The sequence below is a fragment of the Chenopodium quinoa genome, unplaced genomic scaffold, assembly GCF_001683475.1.
Source record: "Chenopodium quinoa cultivar QQ74 unplaced genomic scaffold, ASM168347v1, whole genome shotgun sequence".
NCBI lineage: Eukaryota > Viridiplantae > Streptophyta > Magnoliopsida > Caryophyllales > Amaranthaceae > Chenopodium > Chenopodium quinoa.
In genome coordinates this window covers 375171-396467 of record NW_018744572.1, presented here as the reverse complement: position 1 = coordinate 396467, position 21297 = coordinate 375171, and the positions used below count along the sequence as shown (strand labels likewise).

The window sequence follows — 21297 nt, the reverse complement described above, 5'->3', positions numbered from 1 at the left end:
CACTTGAAAAACCTTTATTAAATGAGTTTGCAGTAGTTTAAGTTCCTCATCATCAAAACCTTTAAACATCAATAATTTCCCCCTTTTTGATAATGACAAACTTAAGGAAACTCTAGAGAAAGTTAAAACAAAATAGAAGGACATATTTTTGTATTTTTGATTTATAAACAAAAAGTAAACACACAACTGAATTAAAAACAGAAAACAAAAATAACTAAAACAGAAAGTAAACTAATACTCTATCAGCATCATATCACAAGAAAGTTCTGATACTTTATAAACTAGAACCCAGAACAACTTCAGCCTCCATGTTTGCTTCTTCTTTTCCCCCTTTTGGCATTATAATAAAGTCCTGCTTTTTCAAGTGTATTAAGCATCTACCCACAGCCCCACAAGCAATTCATCGAGTGTGGGAACTAAAGGCAGCGCTGCTAAACAACCTCAAGTAATTCTACCCTTCAGCATAAGTTTTCAAAATACATATAAACACACAAGTATAAGCAGAGTTCCAACATTTCAATAAAGACCAAAAAGATTTTTCATCCAGTTGATAAATTTAGAGAATTTACAAACAAAATTAATTGTTCAAATACTAAAAACAGAAATTTATATTGTTCATGACTAAAACAGAGAAAATAGGCTAGGCTGAATATGAAATAGGGCAGGCTAGGTTTCAAGGAACTCCAGAATTTTCTTGAATTCCTCCTTTGTCTGTTGTGCAGAGGTCTCCAAATTTTCTTCAACGCACTTGAGTTTCACCAGGAACTCCTCCTTCTGTTCCTGTAGAGCCTTGATCAGTTCTTGCTCTTGAAACTCCTTTTGCTCTTGAAGTTCCTTGTTTTGTTTTAGCACCATCATCCTGAGTTCCTTTAACTCCTTCCCCTGCTCCTGTACCAACTTTTCCAAGGTCAGCACCTGAAGCTTTCTAGCAGAATCCTTCATTTGACTTTCAACCCGTTCCATTCAATCCACTAACTCAGCAACTTGCCCATTGAGGATATCTTCCTCAACATCCAACTCCAGTGGCTGTTCCATACTGGTTTAAGGAACAACACTGGCAGAAATCCTCCTGCTCTTTCTCACAGGCTGCTCAGATACAACCTTTTCTTTCCTCTTCCCTGTCACTTTCTCTCTCTATTTCTCTCCCTTCTCTAATTTCTGAATTTTCTTTACACCACTTCCAAACTTAACCCAGCCAGGGTTTCCTCATTAATCACATTTTCTGGCTTTTCATCCAAAGCCCCATATTTACCCTTCAAAACTACTCCAGCATTCTCAAATACAGTGGACAAAATGGCTCCATACCCCACTTTTGTCCTACTGGGAACACCGTGCTAAGTGCTGATACATTAAAGAAGGAAAATTGACCTTAATCTTCTTTGAAATACAGAAAATTACTGCCATATCCATCAAGCATGCTTCCCCCTTTTTAGCAGTCCTAAGCAAAATAGTCTTCTTTACCAAATTAAACAATAGCTTGTTTAAGGGACTAGGATCATTTTGACTCATGACCTTCTTCCCTCTCTGACCACCTAAGGCCTCAACAATATCACCAGTCAAATAGCTACCTACATTTACACTTCTCTTTCCCTTAATATAAGTGTCATACCCCTCAGTAGGAGTTTTCAGAATTTTACCAAGGGTTTCAATGTTCAATTCGATTTTTACCCCATTAACTACACTTGAAATTATCCCTAATTTTGCTTAAAAATTTTGGCAAAATTCAGTCATAGCTACAAGGTACATATAGTTTGATGAAACTCTTGACAACAGAAATTCCCAACCTAGAAACTTAATTAAATCAAGAAATTCTAGAAATCTTGCTTTTCTACACCAAACAACATCAATGGGATGACCAACTACATACCTTCCAGCCTGTGAATCAAGTTCCGCTTGATCAGTCACTTCCTCTTCTTCATCTTCCTTTTCAGATTCTTCCTTTTCAGAAGTGTTCTCCTCCTCTTTCTCTTCTTCTTCTCTCTCACTCATCTCTTCTTCTACTTTGTTCTCCTCTGTTGTCTCGTCTGAGTTTTTCCCTTGAGAAAACTTGTCAACTTCCTCAATTTGCTCTTCAAGAGACTTTTCACTTTGTTTCTTTTCTTTCCACTCTTTTAGTCGTTGAAGAATGCTTGAAATAGAGGAATCCCCTTTATCGCTTTTACTTTCAACTTCTTTTGGTTTCGGAGGAGATTTCCTAGGGTTTTAGGGAGTTTTGTTTGAGATAGAAGATAATTTGTAGTTTACCATGGTTAAGGGAGAAGTTTCTTCTTGAATTGTGTTTTCAGAGTGTTGGGATTCTTCTGAGGAAACAAATTCAGCAATGATCACCATTGATGCTTTAGGAAAGGTTTTTTTAAAAGGTTGAAAGAGTTTTTACTGGGAAGGGTTTAATTTGATTTAACAGTGAGGTGAAAGAAGTGGGTGAAATCAACTTTTATAATAAATGAAGCGGTGTGAGGGAATTTAGGAAGTTTCACTGTTCTGTCATTAATTGAACAAATTCAATTAATTTTTCAAATTTCAAATTACTGGATGATTCTTTCAAAAACTTAACTTTCCAAATTCAATTAATTTTAAACAAAGTTTCTACAAAACACAATTGGAACACGCTTTTTACATATGTGCAATGTACAAATTTAATAACTTATATCGTTGAGCAATTTAATGAACTTACCTTTGGTAGTTAACAACGGTGACACTTTAGCTATGTTTATCACACCAAGGTTGTGGTAGAAGCTCTTTTTGCTTTATTTACATTAATTTTAACTTTGCCATTTCTTGGAACTTCAGAGGCTAGTACTTGATCATCCCAAGTTCAAGTCTCAATTTCTCAAATCTTTCTCTATTCAAGGGCTTGGTTAGAATATCTGCAATTTGATTTTCAGTTTCACAAAATTCTAACTTTATATTCCCTTGCTCCACATTATCCTTTAGAAAGTGATGCCTAATGTGGATATGTTTTACCTTTGAGTGTTGAACTGGATCCTTAGAAATACATATAGCACTAGTATTATCACAGTAAATAGGTACACATTCAAAAATAATACCAAAATCTCTGACCTGTTGTTTTATCCATAGAACTTGTGAGCAACATGCTGCCGCTGCCACATATTCAGCTTCTGCAGTAGATAAAGCAACTGTGTTTTTCTTCTTGGAACCCCAAGAAACTAAACAGGGACCTAAAAATTGTACCATACTTGAAGTGCTTTTTCTATTAATCAAATCACCTGCATAATCAGCATCAATAAAACTATTGAAATCAAAAGAATCACTTCTGGGATAAAAGAGACTCAAATCATCAGTTCCTTTCAAGTATCTTAGAATTCTTTTTACTGCTGTCAGGTGAGACTCCTTTGGATTTGCTTGGAACCTAGCACACAGACCCACACTAAAAGATATGTCAGGTCTGCTAGCTGTTAAGTAGAGTAGTGAGCCTATCATACCTCGATACATAGATTGATCAATGTAAGATCCAGATTGATCTTCATCTAATCTAGTGGCAATTCCCATAGGAGTATTATTGGTTTTGGCATTTTCCAACTTGTATTTCTTAATCAGTTCCTTAATATATTTTTGCTGATGAATCATGATTCCCTCTTCAGTTTGCTTGATTTGCAAGCCAAGGAAGAAATTTAATTCTCCAGTCATGCTCATTTCAAATTCTCCACTCATAAGGTCAGCAAAATACTTGCATAGAGATTCGTTAGTTGCACCAAATAAAATATCATCAACATAAATTTGTACAACTAAGATATCAGTTCCATTTGACTTTAAAAATAAAGTTTTATCAATTTTACCACGTTTAAAACCATTAACCAAAAGGAACTTAGATAATCTTTCATACCATGCTCTAGGAGCTTGTTTTAACCCATAAAGAGCTTTGTCAAGCTTATAGACATGGTTTGGGAACTCTGGATTTTCAAACCCAGGAGGCTGTTCCACATAGACTTCCTCATTTAAATATCCATTTAAGAAAGCACATTTAACATCCATCTGGTACAGCCTAAATCCCATATAAGCAGCAAAGGCAATAACTAAACGAATAGCCTCTAACCTTGATACTGGAGCAAATGTCTCTTCATAGTCTATTCCTTCCTGCTCGTTGAAACCTCGTACAACTAGTCTTTCTTTGTTCCTGACAATAATACCATGTTCATCTAGTTTTTTTTTCTAAATACCCATTTTAGTCCAATGGACTTCTTATTTTTTGGTCTAGGTTCCAGATGCCAAACTTTATTTATTTCAAATTCATTTAATTCAGCTTCCATAGCATTAATCCAGTCAGCGTTAGTTAAAGCTTCAACATAATTCTTAGGTTCCATGGAGGAAAGGAATGCATTGAATGCACGGAAGTTCCTAAGCTGAGATCTGGTTTGAGTTCCTTTTGTGATATCATTCATGATTACATCAACTGAATGTGATTTCTGATATTTCCAGGGCCTTGGAGTGAAATCCTTGATTGGATACAATTTTTCTTTATTATTGTTGACTGGTTCTTCTGTAGGAACTTCTTCATGGAACTAAGTTTGAACTTCTTCAGGTGTTTCCACATTCTGGTCTTCATTATGGACATCAGTCTGTTCTTGAAGTTGAGTTCCTGGTGCATTCTCCATCTCAGGTTCAGCATTTGCTTCAGGATTCGTTACTTCAGCAATTTCAACTTGCTGCTTCTGCTGTGATGCTGGTTCCTCTTCCGGATTCTGCTTACGCACAAGTCCGATTTCGAAATCATCATCACAGTCCTGTACATCAACCAAATGTTCAGTTTCATCAAATATAATATGTACAGACTCCTCAACAAACAAAGTCCTTTTATTATAGACTCTGTAAGCTTTACTATTCGAGGCATATCCTAGGAATAATGCCTCATCACTACGTTCATAAAATTTACCCAAGTTCCTTTTACCATTATTGTGAACAAAGCATTTGCATCCAAAAGATCTAAAGTAGGAAATATTAGGCTTTCTCCCTTTCATAAGTTCATAGGGAGTTTTATTGGTGATGGCCCTAACAGATACTCTGTTAAGTATATAACATGCTGTGTTAACTGCTTCAGCCCAGAAGTTCCTAGGAAGCCTGCTTGATATCAGCATTGTCCTTACCATGTCTTCAAGGCTCCTATTCTTGCGTTCCACCACTCCATTTTGTTGTGGAGTTCTTGGGGCAGAGAAGTTGTGATCCATACCATACTCAGTACATAATTCATCAAATTTTGAATTCTCGAATTCTGTTCCATGATCTGATCTAAGATGTATCAATTGATTGCCTATTCTTCTTTGCTCTTTCTTTACAAAAGCAACAAACTCATCAAACGTTTCATCCTTACTTACAAGAAAGAAAACCCAAGTGAACCTTGAAAAATCATCAACAATAACCATTACATATTTCTTACCACTTCTACTTTGGATTCTCATTGGACCACAGAGATCTATATGAATGAGTTCCAAAGGTCTTTTGGTACTTACCATCTTTTTGGACTTGAAGGAAATTTGGTTCTGTTTTCCTCTAACACAAGCTTCACACACTTTGTCATACAGGAACTTAATGCAAGGAAGTCCTTCCACTAAGTTCTTAGATCTTATTTTATCAAGTAAAGAAAAGCTTGCATGGCCAAACCTTCTGTGCCATAAAAGAGGATCATCCTCAATAACACTAAGACATGTTAAACTGCTGTTAGGAACCTCATTAAGATCCACAATATATGTGTTCCCTTCACAAGTTCTTTCCAAAATAATGTTCCAAGTGTCATTGTGGATGATTCTACACTTATTAGAAGTAAAGCTAACAGAATTACCTTTGTCACAAAACTGTGAAATACTTAACAAATTGTGTTTGAGGCCCTCGACTAAAAATACATTATCAATGGCATGGGAACGTGACCTTCCTATCTTTCAATAACAATTATATCACCTTTCATATTATCACCAAAGGTCACTGTTCCACCATAGTAGGCATCCAGTGAGAGAAATCTAGATTTATCTCCAGTCATGTGCTTAGAACAACCATTGTCGAGGTACCAAGTGTTGTTCCCCCTCACTAGAACCTGTAAGAAGAATTAAACGTTAGAGTCAGGAACCCAGGTTTCCTTGGGTTCCTGTGTAACAGGAGTTGATTCATTTTTCTTGATCCAGATTTGTTCTACATGTTTGACATTCTTCTGTGTGCTTTGTTTTTTCTAAGGACACTTAACCTGGTTATGTCCTGTATTGCCACAGAAATAACAAACCATGCTACTAGGCAAGTTGACATACTTCTTTTGTTTCTGGAACTTGTTTTTAAAACCTAAACCTTAAGTATTCTTGGTTTGAGCCTTAGTAATCCAATCAGGAACTCTATACTCTATTGGTTGCTTACCTTTCCTAGCTCTCTCAAGTTCCCCCTCAAGACGTACCTTATCCGTTTTTAAATTTTCCAAATCATGTTTTAATTTTTCGAAATTCGGATAATCAGTTGGTGGAGGAACTTCAGAGTTAGGAGTATCAACATTAAGTTTTAACAAAGACAATTCCACATTCAGAAGTATGTTATCTTGTTTCAGATTCTCTATAGTCTCTTTTAAATTTTTATTATCATCAAACAGACTAAAGAACCTGTATTGAATGTCAAACTTCATGTTATCAACCCATTCACTGTTCTCTTTGTATGTAACTAAAGCTTTATCACTTTGTTGTTTGGATCTATGTAATTCCTTTAAATCTTCTTGAATTTCCAAAACAGTATTTATTAGATTCTCTTTAGACAGTTGTTTTAATTGATTGTAAGAGAGCCATACCTTAGACTCAAGCTCCTTTAGTTTGGCAGCTTCATCAGTTTTTGCCATTAAACATAAATGAGCGGTTTCTTCTAATGGTTGGTCCTCCTCTTCTTCTGAATCTTTATCTCCCAAAGCAGCTAGCATGGCTTTCTTCACATTGTCCTTGGTGAAGTAAGGCTTATAGACTTTTGACTCTTTGGATTGTTCTTTGCCTTTTGTCTTTCCTTTCTCTCCATCCTGTACAGGGCAATCCTTAATGAAGTGATCTTTTGACCCACACCTGAAGCATGTTGTGTTTCTAGAACTTGTGAACTTCTTGTTCCTCTCGAACTTCTTATTATTCATCATCTTTTTAAATTTCCTCACTAGCATAGCCATCTCTTCCTCATCAACTTCCGATTCTTCTGAATCTTGAGCCTTAAGTGCAACGCTTTTACTTCTGGAACTTTCAGTATTGGAACTCAGATGAAGTTCATGTGTCATCAATGATCCAGCTAGTTGTTCCATATTAAACTTTGTGAAATCCTTAGCTTCCTGCATAGCAGTAACCTTGGATCTCCAGTGTTCATCTTGTGGTAGACTTCTTAGGATCTTCCTTGCATGTTCATCAATAGGAATATGCCTGCCAAGGGAGTTCAGTTCATTAATAATATCATTGAATCTGGTAAACATCTCTTCTATGGTTTCTTTAGACTGCATTTCAAACCTTTCATACCTAGACATCAATAAATCTATTTTAGAACATTTTACCTCGTTAGTACCTTCATGAGTTACCTGTAGCAAATCCCAAATCTGTTTGGCAGACTTGCATCCCATGATACGGTTATGTTAATGGGGTCCAAGTCCACAGTGCAAATACTTTATTGCTAAAGCATTCAGTTCAAGTTTCTGATAATCTTCTTTGTCATAATCAGAAATAGATTTAGAAACTACCTCATGTTTGTCATTGGTTGCAGTTATTTCAAAATCACCAGTTTCAATAACACGCCAAACCTGGTAATTTTCAGCCTTGATGAAGATCTCCATCCTGTTCTTCCAGTAGGCATAGAACTTACCATTGAACATAGGTGGACGTTGGGTTGAGTACCCTTCTTCAAGTTTCTCCTTGTAATTCATCTCTCCAGGAACTTACTCAGCAAAGTTATCTGCTTGCAAGTGAGAACCTTGCTCTGATACCAATTATTAGTTGAGATGAACACTACAAGAGAAGGGGTGAATTGTAGGTGAGTTCCTAGTGACTACTTTTTCAAATATAAAACAGAATAAAATAGGAACTTGCAATGCACAAAGGATTTTACGAGGAAAACTTTTAGTGCCCAACTAGAAGTAAAACCTCAACCCTACCTTAGGGATTTCGAACACAAACAATTTCACTATAATAGGGAAAACACCAAGTTACAACCTATTATAATCAAACCTCTACTCACAAGTTCCTGAACGAACTTGCTGCAGAATAGGATTCTATTCTACCCAGTCTAAGTCACACAATCAGACTCTCTCTCGTACTCCCTAAGCACAGATCTTCTTAACTTCTCAACAGTAGCTCTCTCTCTATATGCAATGATAACAAAAACACTCTCACCCAAATAACCCAAATCAATTACAAGTAAAGACACCTAGTATATGATAGGCAAGCTATGCATGAAACCCGAAACTAATATGACAAGATGATAAGCTTGGCAAACTTACACAATTAAAGCTCTGTAAATTCTTCACGCATAAAACTCACAGAAAACCTAAACTCTTTTTTTTCTCTACTATTTATACAAGTATTACTTGTATAGCAAGTAGGTTTTGTTAAAGATAAATAATTTAAACTTAACTTATCTTTATACACGGTTTTTATGTAAATCATTAGAAGAAAATCTTTTCCGAAAAATAAGATAGAAAGATTGAGTTAAAAAGTATAATATATTTTTAACAAACTGATTTTAAGAAATATACATTTAAATAAAATGTTTTTCGAATTCTATCCTTTATCTTTTCTGATTTTAATTTATTTGCCAAGCTAACTTGTTACGCTTCTAATAGACTTCATGCATATCCTACATAACATATTTAACAATGAATCTAGAAGAATAAATCTTTAACTAAATCATTGCCGCGCCACACTCTTGTACTGGTAGGTTTACTTGGGCTCCACGCTTACTAAGTTCCTCCAAAGATCTTAGCCAGCCATCTTCAAGTTTCTCTGAAGGAACGTTCCTGTTAGGGAACTCAGTTCCTGTGAGGGAACACTTCTTCTGTTTCGAATAACCTTTTTGAATAAAGAACTTCTTCAAGTCTTCTTAGTTTCAGTTACTTCTTTCATCTCCAGGATCAATTTCACCTAAACTAAACAAACACTTGAAAAACCTTTATTAAATGAGTTTGATGTAGTTTAAGTTCCTCATCATCAAAACCTTTAAACATCAACAATTTCCCCCTTTTTGATTATGACAAACTTAAGCAAACTCTAGGGAAAGTTAAAACAAAATAGAAGGACGTATTTTTGTATTTTTGATTTATAAACAAAAAGTAAACACACAACTGAATTAAAAACAGAAAACAAAAATAACTAAAACAGAAAGTAAACTAATAATCTATCAGCATCATATCAGAAGAAAGTTCTGATACTTTATAAACTAGAACCCAGAACAACTTCAGCCTCCATGTTTGCTTCTTCTTTTCCCCCTTTTGGCATTATAATAAAGTCCTGCTTTTTCAAGTGTATTAAGCATCTACCCACAGCCCCACAAGCAATTCATCGAGTGTGGGAAACTAAAGGCAGCACTGCTAAATAACCTCAAGTAATTCTATCCTTCAGCATAAGTGTTAAAAATACATATAAACACACAAGTATAAGTAGAGTTCCAACATTTCAGTAAAGGCCAAAAAGATTTTTCATCCAGTTGAACAATTTAGAGAATTTACAAACAAAATTAATTGTTCAAATACTAAAAACAGAAATTTAAATTGTTCATGACTGAAACAGAGAAAATAGGCTAGGCTGAATATGAAATAAGGCAGGCTAGGTTTCATGAACTCTAGAATTTTCTTGAAGTCCTACTTTGTCTGTTGTGAAGAGGTCTCCAAATTTTCTTCAACGCCCTTGAGTTTCACCAGGAACTCCTCCTTCTGTTCCTGTAGAGCCTTGATCAGTTCTTGCTCTTGAAAGTCCTTTTTCTCTTGATGTTCCTTGTTTTGTTTTAGCACCATAAGCCTGAGTTCCTTTAACTCCTTCCCCTGCTCCTGTACCAACTTTTCCAGGGTCAGCACCTGAAGCTTTCTAGCAGAATCCTTCATTTGACTTTCAACCCGTTCCATTCTATCCACTAACTCAGCAACTTGCCCATTAAGGATATCTTCCTCAACATCCAACTCTAGTGGCTGTTCCATACTGGTTTAAGAAACAGCACTGGCAGAAATCCTCCTGCTCTTTCTCACAGGCTGCTCAGATACATCCTTTTCTTTCCTCTTCCCTGTCACTTTCTATCTCTGTTCTCTCCCTTCTCTAATTTATGAATTTTTCCTTGCACTACTTACAAACTTAACCCAGCCAGGGTTTCCTCAACATGTTTGACTTTCATTTGATTCAAAAAGTTTTTTTGAATGCATTGACTTTCATTCGATTCAAAAAGCTTTGTTAGAATTTGTTTGCCCAAATTGGATTCAAAAAGCTTTGTTTGAATGTGTTTGACTTTTATTCGATTCAAAAGTTATGTTTGAATGAGTTTGACTTTCCTTTGATTAAAAAAGCTTTGTTTGAATGTGTTTAACTTTCCTTCGATTCAAAAAGTATTGTTTGAATAAGTTTGACTTTCATTTGATTCAAAAAACTTTGTTTTAATGTGTTTAACTTTCAACTGATTCAAAAAGATTTTTTTTAAATGTTTTGAGCTTTCATATGATTCCATTAGCTTCGTTGAATACGTATGTATTTCTTTCAATTCAAAAAGTTTTGTTTGAATGTGTTTGACTTTCATTAGATTCAAAAAGCTTTGTTTGAATGTGTTTGACTTTCATTTGATTCAAAAATCTTTTTTGAATGTGTTTGACTATTATTCGATTCAAAAAAGCTTTGTTTGAATGTGTTTGACTTTCATTCGATTCAAAAAAGTTGCGACGAACACTACAACATGGGGGGTGAATTGTAGGTGTATTCCTAGTGACTAATTTTTCAAATATAAAACAAGGGGGGTGAATTGTTTGAATGTGTTTGATAATCATTTGAGTCTAAAGGCTTTGTTTTAATTTGTTTTTTTTTCATTTGATTCAATTAGCTTCTTTAAATACATATGACTTTCATTCGATTAGAAAATCTTAGTTTGAATTTGTTTTACTTTCATTCGATTCAAAAAGATTTGTTTGAATGTGTTTAATTATAATTTGATTAAAATAGCTTTGTTTGAATGCGTTTGACTTTCCTTTAATTAAAAAATCTTTGTTTGAATGTGTTTGACTTTCCTTCAATTCAAAGAGTTTTGTATGAATGTGTTTGCCTTTCCTTTGATTCAAAAATCTTTGTTTGAATGTGTTTGACTTTCCTTTAATTCAAAAAGTTTTGTTTGAATGTGTTAGACTTTCCTTTGATTCAAAAAACTTTGTTTTTATGTGTTTGACTTGCATTTTATACAAAAAGATTTGTTTGAATGCATTTGACTTTCATTCGGTTCAAAAATCTTTGTTTGAATGCGTTTGACTTTCAATTGATTAAAAAAGGTTTGTTTAAATGTTTTTTGCATTCATTTCATTCAATTAGCTTCTTTGAATGCATATAACTTTCATTCGATTCAAAAAGCTTTGTTTGAATGTGTTTGACTTTCATTAGATTCAAAAAGCTTTGTTTGAATGTGTTTGACTATCATTCGTTTCAAAAAGCTTTGTTTGAATTTGTTTGAGTTTCATTCTATTTTAAAATCTTTGTTTGAATGTGTTTGACTATCATTTGATACAAAAAGCTTTGTTGGAATGTGTTTTATTTTCATTTGATTCAAAAATCTTTGTTTTAATGTTTTTTTTATTTGATTTAATTAGCTTTTTTGAATGCATATGACTTTCATTAGATTCAAAAAACTCTGTTTGAATGTGTTTTACTTTCATTTTATTCAAAAAGCTTTGTTTTCTTGTGTTCTTTTTTTATTTGATTCAATTAGCTTCTTTGAATTCATATGACTTTCATTTGATTCAAAAAGCTTTGTTTGAATGTGTTTGAATTTCATTCGATTCAAAAAGCTTTGTTTGAATGCGTTTGACTATCATTTGATTCAAAAAGCATTGTTTAATTGAGTTTGATAATCATTTGAGTCTAAAGGCTTTGTTTTAATTTGTTTTTTTTCGTTTGATTCAATTAGCTTCTTTGAATACATAAGACTTTCGTTCGATTAAAAAACCTTAGTTTGAATTTGTTTTATTTCATTTGATTCAAAAATATTTGTTTGAATGTGTTAAAATATAATTTGAATAAAATAGCTTTGTTTGAATGCGTTTGACTTTCCTTTGATTAAAAAATCTTTGTTTGAATGTGTTTGACTTTTCTTCAATTCAAAAAGTTTTGTTTGAATGTGTTTGCCTTTCCTTTGATTAAAAAATCTTTGTTTGAATGTGTTTCACTTATCTTCAATTCAAAAAGTTTTGTTTGAATGTGTTTGCCTTTCCTTTGATTAAAAAATCTTTGTTTGAATGTGTTTGACTTTCCTTCAATTCAAAAAGTTTTGTTTGAATGTGTTAGACTTTCATTTGATTCAAAAAACTTTGTTTTTATGTGTTTTACTTTCATTTTATACAAAAAGATTTGTTTGAATGCATTTGACTTTCATTCGATTCAAAAATATTTGTTTGAATGTGTTTCACTTTCAATTGATTAAAAAAGGTTTGTTTAAATGTTTTTAGTATTCATTTGATTCAATTAGCTTCTTTGAATGTATTCAAATTTAATTTGATTCACAAAGCTTTTTTGAATGTGTTTGACTATCATTTGATTAAAAAAGCTTTGTTTGAATGTGTTTGACTTTCCTTCAATTCAAAAAGTTTTGTTTGAATGTGTTAGACTTTCATTTGATTCAATAAACTTTGTTTTTATGTATTTGACTTTCATTTTATACAAAAAGATTTGTTTGAATGCATTTGACTTTCATTCGATTCAAAAATCTTTGTTTGAATGCGTTTGACTTTCAATAGATTAAAAAAGGTTTGTTTAAATGTTTTTAATATTCATTTTATTTAATTAGCTTCTTTGAATGCATATAACTTTCATTCGATTAAAAAATCATTGGTTGAATGTGTTTGACTTTCATTAGATTTAAAAAGCTTTGTTTGAATGTATTTAAATTTCATTTTGTTTCACAAAGCTTTTTTGAATGTGTTTAACTATCATTCGATTCAAAAAGCTTTGTTTGAATGTGTTTGAGTTTCATTCTATTTAAAAAGCTTTGTTTGAACGTGTTTGGCTATCATTTGATATAAAAAGCTTTGTTTGAATGTGTTTTATTTTAATTTGATTCAAAAATCTTTGTTTTAATGTTTTTTTTTTATTTGATTTAATTAGCTTTTTCGAATGCATATGATTTTCATTCGATTCAAAAAGCTTTGTTTGAATGTGTTTTACTTTCATGTTATTCAAAAAGCTTTGTTTTCATGTGTTCTTTTTTTATTTGCTTCAATTAGCTTCTTTGAATACATATGACTTTCATTCGATTCACAAAGCTTTGTTTGAATGTGTTTCTCTTTCATTTGAATTTAAAAGCTTTGTTTGAATGTGTGTAACTTTCATTTGATTTAGAAATCATTGTTTAAATTTGTTTCACTTTCATTTAATTAAAAAAGCTTTATTTAAATGTTTTTTACTTTAATTTGATTAAAACAGCATTGTTTGAATGTCTTTAACTTTCCTTTGATTCACAACCTTTGTTTCAATATGTGTGACTTTCATTTGATTCAAAAAGTTTTTTTGAATGCATTGACTTTCATTCGATTAAAAAAGCTTTGTTAGAATTTGTTTGACCATCATTGGATTCAAAAAGCTTTGTTTGAATGTGTTTGACTTTTATTCAATTCAAAAAGTTATGTTTGAATGAGTTTGACTTTCCTTTGATTAAAAAAGCTTTGTTTGAATGTGTTTGACTTTCTTTCGATTCAAAAAGTTTTGTTTGAATGTGTTTGACTTTCATTTGATTCTAAAAACTTTGTTTTAATGTGTTTGACTTTCAATTGATTCAAAAAGATTTGTTTAAATGTTTTCAGCTTTCATTTGATTCCATTAGCTTCGTTGAATACATATGACTTTCTTTCAATGCAAAAAGTTTTGTTTGAATGTGTGTGACTTTCATTAGATTCAAAAAGCTTTGTTTGAATGTGTTTGACTTTCATTAGATTCGAAAAGCTTTTTTGAATGTGTTTGACCATCATTCGATTCAAAAAGCTTTGTTTGAATGTGTTTGACTTTCATTCAATTCAAAAAGGTTTGTTTGAATGTGTTTGACTATGATTTGATTCAAAAAGCATTGTTTGAATGAGTTTGATAATCTTTTGAGTCTAAAGGCTTTGTTTTAATTTGTTTTTTTTTTTTCATTTGATTTAATTAGCTTCTTTGAATGCATATGACTTTCATTCGATTCAAAAACCTTAGTTTGAATTTATTTTACTTTCATTCGATTCAAAAAGGTTTGTTTGAATGTGTTTGAGTTTCGTTCTATTTAAAAAGCTTTGTTTGAATGTGTTTGACTATCATTTGATACAAAAAGCTTTGTTTGAATGTGTTTTATTTTCATTTGATTCAAAAATCTTTGTTTTCTTGTTTTTTTTATTTGATTTAATTAGCTTTTTTTAATGCATATGACTTTCATTAGATTCAAAAAACTTTATTTGAATGTGTTTTACTTTCATTTTATTCAAAAAGCTTTGTTTTCTTGTGTTCTTTTTTTATTTGATTCAATTAGCTTCTTTAAATACATATGACTTTCATTTGATTCAAAAAGCTTTGTTTGAATGTGTTTGACTTTTATTCGATTCAAAAAGCTTTGTTTGAATGTGTTTGACTATCATTTGATTCAAAAAGCATTGTTTGAATGTGTTTGATAATCATTTGAGTCTAAAGGCTTTGTTTTAATTTGTTTTTTTTTTCATTTGATTTAATTTGTTTTTTTGAATGCATATGACTTTCATTCGATTCAAAAACCTTAGTTTGAATTTATTTTACTTTCATTTGATTCAAAAAGATTTGTTTGGATGTGTTTAAATATAATTTGATCAAAATAGCTTTGTTTGAATGTGTTTGACTTTCCTTTGATTAAAAAATCTTTGTTTGAATCTGTTTGATTTTCCTTCAATTCAAAATGTTTTGTTTGAATGTGTTTGACTTTCCGTTGATTAAAAAATCGTTTTTTGAATGTGTTTTACTTTCCTTCAATTCAAAAAGTTTTGTTTGAATGTCTTAGACTTTCATTTGATTCACAAAACTTTGTTTTTATGTGTTTGACTTTCATATGAATTTCATTCGATTCAATAATCTTTTTTTGAATGTGTTTGACTTTCAATTGATTTAAAAAGGTTTGTTTAAATGTTTTTAGTATTCATTTGATTCAATTAACTTCTTTGAATGCATATAACTTTCATTCAATTCAAGAAGCTTTGTTAGAATTTGTTTGACCATCATTGGATTAAAAAAGCTTTGTTTGAATGTGTTTGACTTTTATTCGATTCAAAAAGTTATGTTTGAATGAGTTTGACTTTCCTTTGATTAAAAAAGCTTTGTTTGAATGTTTTTGACTTTCATTCGATTCAAAAAGTTTTGTTTGAATGTGTTCTACTTTCATTTGATTCAAAACACTTAGTTTTACTGTGTTTGACTTTCAATTGATTCAAAAAGATTTGTTTAATTGTTTTTATATTTCATTTTATTCCATTAGCTTCGTTGAATACATATGACTTTTTTTCAATTCAAAAAGTTTTGTTTGAATGTGTTTTACTTTCATTAGATTCAAAAAGCTTTGTTTGAATGTGTTTGACTTTCATTTGATTCAAAAAGCCTTTTTGAATGTGTTTGACTATCATTTGATACAAAAAGCTGTGTTTGAATGTGTTTTATTTTCATTTGATGAAAAAATCTTTGTCTTAATGTTTTTTTTTATTTGATTTAATTAGCTTTTTTGAATGCATATGACTTCCATTAGATTTAAAAGGCTTTGTTTGAATGTTTTTTACTTTCATTTTATTCAAAAAGCTTTGTTTTCTTGTGTTCTTTTTTTATTTGATTCAATTAGCATCTTTGAATACATATGACTTTTATTCGATTCAAAAAGCTTTGTTTGAATGTGTTTCCCCTTTTATTTTATTCAAAAAGCTTTGTTAGAATGTGTGTAACTTTCGTTTGATTTAGAAATCATTGTTTTAATTTGTTTCACTTTCATTTAATTAAAAAAAGCTTTATTAAAATGTTTTTTTACTTTCATTTGATTAAAAAAGCATTGTTTGAATGTCTTTAACTTTCCTTTTATTCACAACATTTGTTTCAATATGTTTGACTTTCATTTGATTCAAAAAGTTTTTTTGAATGCATTGACTTTCATTCGATTCAAAAAGCTTTGTTAGAATTTGTTTGCCCATCATTAGATTCAAAAAGCTTTGTTTGAATGTGTTTGACTTTTATTCGATTCAAAAAGTTATGTTTGATTGAGTTTGACTTTCCTTTGATTAAAAAGCTTTGTTTGAATGTGTTTGACTTTCCTTCGATTCAAAAAGTTTTGTTTGAATGTGTTTGACTTTCATTTGATTCAAAAAACTTTGTTTTAATGTGTTTGACTTTCAATTGATTCAAAAAGATTTGTTTAAATGTTTTGAGCTTTCATTTGATTCCATTAGCTTCGTTGAATACATATGACTTTCTTTCAATTCAAAAAGTTTTGTTTGAATGTGTTGTACTTTCATTAGATTCAAAAAGCTTTGTTTGAATGTATTTCACTTTCATTTGATTTTAAAAGCTTTTTTGAATGTGTTTGACTATCATTCGATTCAAAAAGCTTTGTTTGAATGTGTTTGACTTTCATTTGATTCAAAAAGCCTTTTTGAATGTGTTTGACTATCATTTGATACAAAAAGCTGTGTTTGAATGTGTTTTATTTTCATTTGATGAAAAAATCTTTGTCTTTATGTTTTTTTTTATTTGATTTAATTAGCTTTTTTGAATGCATATGACTTTCATTAGATTTAAAAGGCTTTGTTTGAATGTTTTTTACTTTCATTTTATTCAAAAAGCTTTGTTTTCTTGTGTTCTTTTTTTATTTGATTCAATTAGCATCTTTGAATACATATGACTTTTATTCGATTCAAAAAGCTTTGTTTGAATGTGTTTCCCCTTTTATTTTATTCAAAAAGCTTTGTTAGAATGTGTGTAACTTTCGTTTGATTTAGAAATCATTGTTTTAATTTGTTTCACTTTCATTTAATTAAAAAAAGCTTTATTAAAATGTTTTTTTACTTTCATTTGATTAAAAAAGCATTGTTTGAATGTCTTTAACTTTCCTTTTATTCACAACATTTGTTTCAATATGTTTGACTTTCATTTGATTCAAAAAGTTTTTTTGAATGCATTGACTTTCATTCGATTCAAAAAGCTTTGTTAGAATTTGTTTGCCCATCATTGGATTCAAAAAGCTTTGTTTGAATGTGTTTGACTTTTATTCGATTCAAAAAGTTATGTTTGATTGAGTTTGACTTTCCTTTGATTAAAAAGCTTTGTTTGAATGTGTTTGACTTTCCTTCGATTCAAAAAGTTTTGTTTGAATGTGTTTGACTTTCATTTGATTCAAAAAACTTTGTTTTAATGTGTTTGACTTTCAATTGATTCAAAAAGATTTGTTTAAATGTTTTGAGCTTTCATTTGATTCCATTAGCTACGTTGAATACATATGACTTTCTTTCAATTCAAAAAGTTTTGTTTGAATGTGTTTTACTTTCATTAGATTCAAAAAGCTTTGTTTGAATGTATTTCACTTTCATTTGATTTTAAAAGCTTTTTTGAATGTGTTTGACTATCATTCGATTCAAAAAGCTTTGTTTGAATGTGTTTGACTTTCATTCGATTAAAAAAGCTTTGTTTGAATGTGTTTGACTATCATTTGATTCAAAAAGTATTGTTTAATTGAGTTAGATAATCATTTGAGTCTAAAGGCTTTGTTTTAGTTTGTTTTTTTTTCGTTTGATTCAATTAGGTTCTTTGAATACATATGACTTTCATTCAATTAAAAAACCTTAGTTTGAATTTGTTTTATTTCATTTGATTCAAAAAGATTTGTTTGAATGTGTTTAAATATAATTTGAATAAAATATCTTTGTTTGAATACGTTTGACTTTCCTTTGTTTAAAAAATCTTTGTTTGAATGTGTTTGACTTTTCTTCAATTCAAAAAGTTTTGTTTGAATGTGTTTGCCTTTCCTTTGATTAAAAAATCTTTGTTTGAAAGTGTTTGACTTTCCTTCAATTCAAAAAGTTTTGTTTGAATGTATTAGACTTTCATTTTTGATTCAAAAAACTTTGTTTTTATGTGTTTGACTTTCATTTTATACAAAAAGATTTGTTTGAATGCATTTGACTTTCATTCGATTCAAAAATCTTTGTTTGAATGCGTTTGACTTTCAATTGATTAAAAAAGGTTTGTTTAAATGTTTTTAGTATTCATTTGATTAACTTAGCTTCTTTGAATGCATATACCTTTCATTCGATTCAAAAATCTTTGGTTGAATGTGTTTGACTTTCATTAGATTCAAAAAGCTTTGTTTGAACGTATTTAAATTTCATTTGATTCACAAAGCTTTTTTGAATGTGTTTGACTTTCATTCGATTCAAAAAGCTTTGTTTGAATGTGTTTGAGTTTCATTCTATTTAAAAAGTTTTGTTTGAATGTGTTTGACTATCATTTGATACAAAAAGCTTTGTTTGAATGTGTTTTATTTTCATTTGATTCAAAAATCTTTGTTTTAATGTTTTTTTTTAATTTGATTTAATTAGCTTTTTCAAATGCATATGACTTTCATTCAATTCAAAAAGCTTTGTTTGAATGTGTTTTACTTTCATTATATTAAAAAAGCTATGTTTTCATGTGTTCTTTTTTTTATTTGATTCAATTAGCTTCTTTGAATACATATGATTTTCATTCGATTCAAAAAGCTTTGTTTGAATGTGTTTCCCCTTCATTTGAATTTAAAAGCTTTGTTTGAATGTGTGTAACTTTCGTTAAATTAAGAAATCATTGTTTAAATTTGTTTCACTTTCATTGAATTAAAAAGAGCTTTATTTAAATGTTTTTTTACTTTCATTTGATTAAAAAAGCATTGTTTGAATTTCTTTAACTTTCCTTTGATTCACAACCTTTGTTTTAATATGTGTGACTTTCATTTGATTCAAAAAGTTTTTTTGAACGCATTGACTTTCATTCGATTCAAAAATTTTTGTTAGAATTTGTTTGACCATCATAGGATTCAAAAAACTTTGTTTGAATGTGTTTGACTTTTATTCGATTCAAAGAGTGATGTTTGAATGAGTTTGACTTTCCTTTAATTAAAAAAGTTTGTTTGAATGTGTTTGACTTTCCTTCGATTCAAAAAGTTTTGTTTGAATGTGTTTGACTTTCATTTGATTCAAAAAACTTTGTTTTAATGTGTTTGACTTTCAATTGATTCAAAAAGATTTGTTTAAATGTTTTGAGCTTTCATTTGATTCCATTAGCTTCGTTGAATACATATGACTTTCTTTCAATTCAAAAAGTTTTGTTTGAATGTGTTGTACTTTCATTAGATTCAAAAAGCTTTGTTTGAATGTATTTCACTTTCATTTGATTTTAAAAGCTTTTTTGAATGTGTTTGACTATCATTCGATTCAAAAAGCTTTGTTTGAATGTGTTTGACTTTCATTTGATTCAAAAAGCCTTTTTGAATGTGTTTGACTATCATTTGATACAAAAAGCTGTGTTTGAATGTGTTTTATTTTCATTTGATGAAAAAATCTTTGTCTTTATGTTTTTTTTTATTTGATTTAATTAGCTTTTTTGAATGCATATGACTTTCATTAGATTTAAAAGGCTTTGTTTGAATGTTTTTTACTTTCATTTTATTCAAAAAGCTTTGTTTTCTTGTGTTCTTTTTTTATTTGATTCAATTAGCATCTTTGAATACATATGACTTTTATTCGATTCAAAAAGCTTTGTTTGAATGTGTTTCCCCTTTTATTTTATTCAAAAAGCTTTGTTAGAATGTGTGTAACTTTCGTTTGATTTAGAAATCATTGTTTTAATTTGTTTCACTTTCATTTAATTAAAAAAAGCTTTATTAAAATGTTTTTTTACTTTCATTTGATTAAAAAAGCATTGTTTGAATGTCTTTAACTTTCCTTTTATTCACAACATTTGTTTCAATATGTTTGACTTTCATTTGATTCAAAAAGTTTTTTTGAATGCATTGACTTTCATTCGATTCAAAAAGCTTTGTTAGAATTTGTTTGCCCATCATTGGATTCAAAAAGCTTTGTTTGAATGTGTTTGACTTTTATTCGATTCAAAAAGTTATGTTTGATTGAGTTTGACTTTCCTTTGATTAAAAAGCTTTGTTTGAATGTGTTTGACTTTCCTTCGATTCAAAAAGTTTTGTTTGAATGTGTTTGACTTTCATTTGATTCAAAAAACTTTGTTTTAATGTGTTTGACTTTCAATTGATTCAAAAAGATTTGTTTAAATGTTTTGAGCTTTCATTTGATTCCATTAGCTACGTTGAATACATATGACTTTCTTTCAATTCAAAAAGTTTTGTTTGAATGTGTTTTACTTTCATTAGATTCAAAAAGCTTTGTTTGAATGTATTTCACTTTCATTTGATTTTAAAAGCTTTTTTGAATGTGTTTGACTATCATTCGATTCAAAAAGCTTTGTTTGAATGTGTTTGACTTTCATTCGATTAAAAAAGCTTTGTTTGAATGTGTTTGACTATCATTTGATTCAAAAAGTATTGTTTAATTGAGTTAGATAATCATTTGAGTCTAAAGGCTTTGTTTTAGTTTGTTTTTTTTTCGTTTGATTCAATTAGGTTCTTTGAATACATATGACTTTCATTCAATTAAAAAACCTTAGTTTGAATTTGTTTTATTTCATTTGATTCAAAAAGATTTGTTTGAATGTGTTTAAATATAATTTGAATAAAATATCTTTGTTTGAATACGTTTGACTTTCCTTTGTTTAAAAAATCTTTGTTTGAATGTGTTTGACTTTTCTTCAATTCAAAAAGTTTTGTTTGAATGTGTTTGCCTTTCCTTTGATTAAAAAATCTTTGTTTGAAAGTGTTTGACTTTCCTTCAATTCAAAAAGTTTTGTTTGAATGTATTAGACTTTCATTTTTGATTCAAAAAACTTTGTTTTTATGTGTTTGACTTTCATTTTATACAAAAAGATTTGTTTGAATGCATTTGACTTTCATTCGATTCAAAAATCTTTGTTTGAATGCGTTTGACTTTCAATTGATTAAAAAAGGTTTGTTTAAATGTTTTTAGTATTCATTTGATTAACTTAGCTTCTTTGAATGCAT

General features: G+C 30.1%; 1 protein-coding gene across 1 annotated transcript; it reads right to left on the bottom strand.

The window, feature by feature from the left end:
* Positions 1–4520: 4520 nt before the first annotated feature.
* Positions 4521–7570, bottom strand: LOC110699127. The gene is made up of 4 exons (XM_021876618.1): positions 6355–7570; positions 6018–6043; positions 5466–5888; positions 4521–5285 (listed from the first exon to the last, which is right to left on the bottom strand). Exons 1-4 carry the CDS (start codon positions 7568–7570, stop codon positions 4521–4523), a joined length of 2430 nt encoding a protein of 809 aa, XP_021732310.1.
* Positions 7571–21297: the final 13727 nt, after the last annotated feature.